The sequence below is a fragment of the Ipomoea nil genome, unplaced genomic scaffold (genome assembly GCF_001879475.1).
Source record: "Ipomoea nil cultivar Tokyo-kokei standard unplaced genomic scaffold, Asagao_1.1 scaffold1936, whole genome shotgun sequence".
Lineage (NCBI taxonomy): Eukaryota > Viridiplantae > Streptophyta > Magnoliopsida > Solanales > Convolvulaceae > Ipomoea > Ipomoea nil.
The window spans coordinates 1,980,185-1,986,184 of record NW_017618364.1 but is presented as its reverse complement, the minus strand read 5'-3'; the positions used below and the strand labels follow the sequence as shown (position 1 = coordinate 1,986,184).

Here is a 6,000-nt window from a genome sequence, read left to right as displayed (position 1 = left end):
CCATTAATGTGGGCAAGTATTGAGAAGTCAAAAGGTTCTTATTTAAGAAGTTTTAGCGTTGTCTTCTTATTTTAGTTTTTATTAATTTATTTATTATTTATTATTTATTATTTATTATTAGTGGGGGTTTAAAAAGATTAACCCAAAATGTATGTGTTGTTTTAGTTTTTAGCAGTTTAGAGCAAATTGCTAAGTTATTAAATAATATTTTTAATTTTTTGATTAATTATAAAATATTAAACAGACGAATTTCTTAAAATTTTGATGAATTTGCCAAATAATCAAATTACAACAAAACAACAACAACAACAACAATAATAATAATAATAATATTAATAATAATAATAATAATAATAATACTAATAATAATAATAATCTAAACAAAACTATATACATAATAAAATTAAAATTAACAAAAAAAAAAAAAAAAAAAAAAAAGACAAAGGGAAGCCACAAGCTCCCTTTGTAAATAATGTGGGTTTATTTTCATCCCACATTGAAAATGTTTGAAAATATGAGTTGTTCAGCTCCTCTATATAAGAGGTACAAACATAATTGTTTGTCCATCGATGTGGCGAGTATTGAGAAGTCAAAAGGTTCTTATTTAAGAAACCTTAGCTTTGTCTTCTTATTTTAGTTTTATTATTTTATTTATTTATTTATTATTTATTATTTATTTATTAGTGGGGGTTAGGAAAGATTAACCCAAAAGGGTGTATGTGTTGCTTTAGTTTTTAGTAATTTGGAGCAAATTACTTAGTTACTAAATAATATTTTTGATGTTTTAATAAATTGTTGAAATGACGAATTTGTCAATAATAATAATAATAATAATAATAATAATAATAATCAAAACAAAATGATATGCAAAATAAAATTAAAATTTAAAAAAAAAATAAGAAGAAGACAAAAGGGAGTCACGGGCTCCCTTTGTAAATGATGTGGGATCATTTTGATCTCACATTGAAAATGTTTGGAAAGATGAGCTCTTGAGCTCCTCTACATAAGAAGAGTAATGTTCATCTTACAAACATAATTGCTTGCCCATCAATCTGGAGGGTGTGGTTGAGTGTAAGAGACTCATCCATCATTAACCAAAGTCAAGGGTTGGATCCTTGGATTTGGGAATGGAGTAGCCTTAAATCTCTAAGTCAGCTGTCCCACCCAAAAGAGGTGCTTACAATTCAGCGAGGGGATTAGTCACTGTGTTCGACGGTGAAAACCTTGAGTTTACAAAAAAAAAAAAAATCAATGTGGGCAAGTATTGAGAAGACCAAAACCTTTTTTTTTTTTTTTTTTTTTGTTAGAAGTAAAGGAAAATTAGAAATGGAAAGGAAATATTTCAAAAATAATATTTTACATCATCAAATAGTAAAGACATATTTTTAAAAATAGTAAAGATAAATTAAAAATGGAACAAAAATATTTCATTAATAATATTCTACATCATCAAATTAAAATGGAATGAAAATTATGTAAAAATATCACTGCATCTAATTCTAATTGACTAATTGATTGGAAATAAAAAAGAACAATTGACTGAAAATGAATCTGATATTACTAATTGACTGAAAATACAAAAGTAAATGAATATTAATAATTGACTGCAAATAAAAAATGATCTATAATTGACTAAAAAAATGGTCAGATCATTGCATTTTAATTAAAAATGGAATAAAAAATAAAAATTGGAGGAAAATATTCTAATAATAATATTCTACATTATCAATAGTAAATGCATATTTTAAACAATAGTAAAGGTAAATTAAAAATGGAACGCAAATATTTCAATAATAATATCTACATCATCAATTAAAAATGGAACGAAAGTTAGGTAAAAATATCATTGCATTTGATATTCTAATTGACTAATTGACTGAAAATAAAAAAGAATAATTGGTTGAATATGATATTACGATTTGACTGAAAATATAAAATGATAACTAATTGAGTGATATTCTACCATTATATATTTTCACCCAAGTAACCAGTCCTGATGGAGAAGATGTTAGCTCTAGATGAAGATGAATAAGATTGTGTTGTCACTACCCATGTCGTCTACAAAGAGGTTTCAATAATGTGTAAATATAATCGGTGATATTAATTTTTTTTAAATGAAAAAATTGTTATATATCTAGACAAAAAAATATATCTTACTTCCATACAAATGAATAAGGATAGCAATTCATTTCTATAACTGAGTTGTTAGAGAACGAGCACATTTTCCTAATTTATAAAAATACTAAACAATGATAAATAAAATTTTTAAAATTATAGGACCGCATGCGTACATCTAGACATTAGCTATTAATTTGAGCAATTATTTGCACAAATTCAAGCAATGATAACATCAAAATATATAAATAATTTAAATCATATCTTTAATTGTATTATATAATATTTGATGTTCTAATTTAAATAATTATATATCGATTCATATATTCTTAATATATTACAACAAATTCATTCAGTGCATCGCACGGGTGCAAATACTAGTACTCCCAAAAAAAAAAAAAAATATTAGCTTACATGAAATATATTTTGAATTTGATAATATAAAGTAGGAAATTTCCTTTGGGTTTAACAATCATTGGTAGGTATTTCCCTATCCTGACTTTGAAATGTCAAAGTCATCGCTGCTGATCAGCTACACGCGTTTTCAAAGCTCTTTAACATAAATCTTTAGTTCATAACTCCAAAGCCAAGCTGCTAGAAAATCCAGATTTCGATTTCAAGTATGGCATCATCATCATCATCATCTTCATCTTCATCGTATGCTCGCATGACGTATGATGTTTTCTTGAGTTTTAGAGGTGAGACACGAGGATCATTTTCCGATCATCTCTATGCAGATTTGAGGCGGGCTGGAGTTAACACCTTTCGAGATGATGAATCGATCCGGAGAGGCGAGGATATTTCTGTTGAGCTATCTAGAGCCATAGAGGAGTCAAGGATATCAATCATCGTATTCTCCAAAGACTATGCTGGATCCCGATGGTGTCTAGATGAGCTTGTGAAGATCATGAAATGTAAACAGAAGTTGAATCAGATTATTTTTCCCATATTCTACGATGTTAATCCTTCCGAGGTTCGCAAACAAACAAGGACTTTTGGTGATGCATTGACTCTACACAGACAACGATTTGGAGATCAAAATGTTAATGAGTGGAAAAATGCACTCACTGCAGCTGCTAACTTGTCTGGATGGGATTTGCAAACCATGTCAAATGGGTAATCCTAACCCCCTTTCGATTTCCTTTTACTAGTTGATATTTGCCTGACACACTTACTCATATAGTAAATTCATATTTATGGTAATTTTTTTAAAGAAAATTTTGAAAATAATTGAAGAAGAAGAACCTGCATCTTCTGGCAAATTATTGTATGGACCATGGTCCACACAATGTTATGTGGACCATAATAAAATGTAAATTTTTAATATACTAAATGTACATTATTTTTGTACTGAATGTACATTATAAAATATAATGTACACTCAGAACAAAAATAATGTACATCCCCTGAATATAATGTACATTATTTTTGTACTAAATATACATTATTTTTGTACTAAATGTACATTATTTTACAGTAGACAAAATATGGTCCACACAACTTGTGTGGACCATGGTCCATACAATAATGATTGGCATCTTCTAACTGTGCTTTTTAATTAATTTTTATACGGAGTATTAATTAATTTATTGGTTTTACATAAATAATAATTCCTTTGAACTTATAGTTATTGACCAATTATATTTCTTGGTCAATTAATAGAAAATATTTAATTTTGGTTTAATGTCTGCTGTCGTGTTTTCAATTTGGTTTCTTAATTTTGTGTTTTACGCCTTCCTTATATTTTTATTTTTTGTTTCTTAAATCAAATTATAGACAAAGATTATTTTTTTATGCAATAAATTTAAAATTTGATCAGGTATGAGTCAAAGTTCATTGAGGTGATTACTAAAGAAGTGCTACAAGTGTTGAATTTTATGCCCATGAATGTTGCAAAGCATCCCATTGGAATTGATTCTCATGTTAGAGAAGTACTTGATTTATTACAAATTCAAACAAATGATAGTGTTAGAATGATTGGAATTTTTGGTATGGGTGGTGTTGGAAAATCAACCCTTGCTAAAGCCATATACAATCACTTGATCATGAGTTTTCAAGGGTTTGAAGGTAGTTGCTTTGTTGCAAATATTAGACAAGAAATTTCTAATAAGGGACGACACAATGGTCTAGTTGGTTTACAAGAGAAACTTCTGTACAAAACACTCAAGAGAAAGAATTTTGAAATTGATAATGTTGATGAAGGAATAAGTTTGATCAAAGCAAGGCTTCGATCCAAAAGGGTCCTCATTGTTCTTGATGACATAGACCACATAAGTCAATTAGACTCATTAGCAGGTAAGCGAAATTGGTTTGGTTCAGGTAGTACAATTATAATAACAACTAGAGATGTTCACTTGTTGAGTGTGCTTGGAACACAAGAGAAGTACAAAGTTAAAACATTAAGCATTGATGATTCTTTGCAACTCTTAAGTTGGCATGCTTTTGGTGTTCCTAACGCATTAGATGAGTATACTGAAGTATCTAAAACGATTGCAAGTTATACTGGGGGACTTCCATTAGCACTTACCATTATAGGTTCTCATTTGCGTGGACGATCGGTGCAAGAGTGGATCGAAGATGTTGAGAAATTAAGAAACAATCCTCATGTCGATATTCAAACAATTCTTGAAATAAGCTATGATGCACTTGATGGTGATACTAAAAACATCTTTCTTGATATTGCTTGTTTTTTTGTTGGGCATTTCAAAAAAGATATTGCTATGATATTGGAAGCTTGTGGCTTTCATGCTAAAAGTGGATTAAGAAGTTTGATAGAAAGATGTTTGTTAACAATAGATGGAGATAAAGAATTTAAAATCCTTGAGATGCATGGTTTAGTACGGGATATGGGAAGAGAAATTGTTCGAAATGAATCTCCAAAAAATCCTGGCAAACGAAGTAGATTGGTGGACACAAATGTTGTTTTTGATGTTCTACAAGGTAACAAGGTAAAATATTTCCTTTGTACATGAGTTATATATTAATCTAGTTCATCAATTGCTTGAAATACTTAGATTTATTAAAAATATGAAAGATTTTAGAGTATCTAACATATTGCTACATCAAACATTTTTTTAGGGCACAAAAGCAATTGAAGGGATGATCGTAAACTCTAACTTGTTTAAGAATGTGCCTTTGAGTACGGAAGTATTCACAAGGATGGTAAATTTGCGAATACTCATATTAGATGGTGTGCTTCTTAGAGGATCTTTTAAATATTTGTCCAATGAACTTCGGCTTTTAAGGGGTTGCGTAATTGCCGTTTGAGTCACATACAATCGGATTTTCAATGTGCGAAACTTGTGGAGTTAGACTTGAGGCATAGCAATATCAAAGAATTTCAACCCAATATGCAGGTTAGTTTGTCTAATAATTAATTATTTTAATATTGCATATTTGCTAAGAACTTTGACTAAAAAATAGAAATGCACTAAAACCTCTCTATTTTATTTTAACAGCATTTTGTATGCTTGAGGATGTTAAAGCTCAAATATTGTGAACAACTTAAGAGTACACCAGACTTTACTGGGGCACAAAGTCTTCAGGAAATATCATTCAGAGGTTGTTCAAATTTGGCGAATGTGCACCCATCAATTGGAAGTTTGGAGAGGCTAGTTGGGTTAAATTTGAGGAAATGCAAGAAATTAAAGGTTCTTCCAAGTAGCATTTGCAAAGTAAAATCACTTGAGAAATTAAAGTTATCTGGTTGCAGGAATCTCAGGAAACTTCCAATTGACATTGGAAAATTAGAGCAACTAAGAGGATTAGATGCTTCAAAAACTGCTATCTCACATTTACCCATTTCTTTGGGATGTTTGAGAAATCTAGAGTCGTTGGACCTGAGAAAGCCTGTGGGTTCAGTAGCTGTTGATTTTTTTCCATCTT

The 6,000-nt window shown here is 29.6% G+C and overlaps 1 protein-coding gene across 3 annotated transcripts in view; it reads left to right on the top strand.

The window, feature by feature from the left end:
* Positions 1-2,630: 2,630 nt before the first annotated feature.
* The window catches only part of LOC109146704 (TMV resistance protein N-like), a 129,424-nt gene continuing 126,054 nt past the window's right edge, over positions 2,631-6,000 (top strand). Inside the window, exon 1 of one of the 3 annotated variants that reach the window (XM_019294356.1) lies at positions 2,631-3,231. In XM_019294356.1, coding sequence (XP_019149901.1) covers positions 2,738-3,231 — 494 coding nt within the window. In that variant the 5' untranslated portion in view covers positions 2,631-2,737. The remainder of the gene's footprint in view (positions 3,232-6,000) is intronic. The other 2 variants (XM_019294357.1, XM_019294358.1) reach the window with 2 other exon arrangements.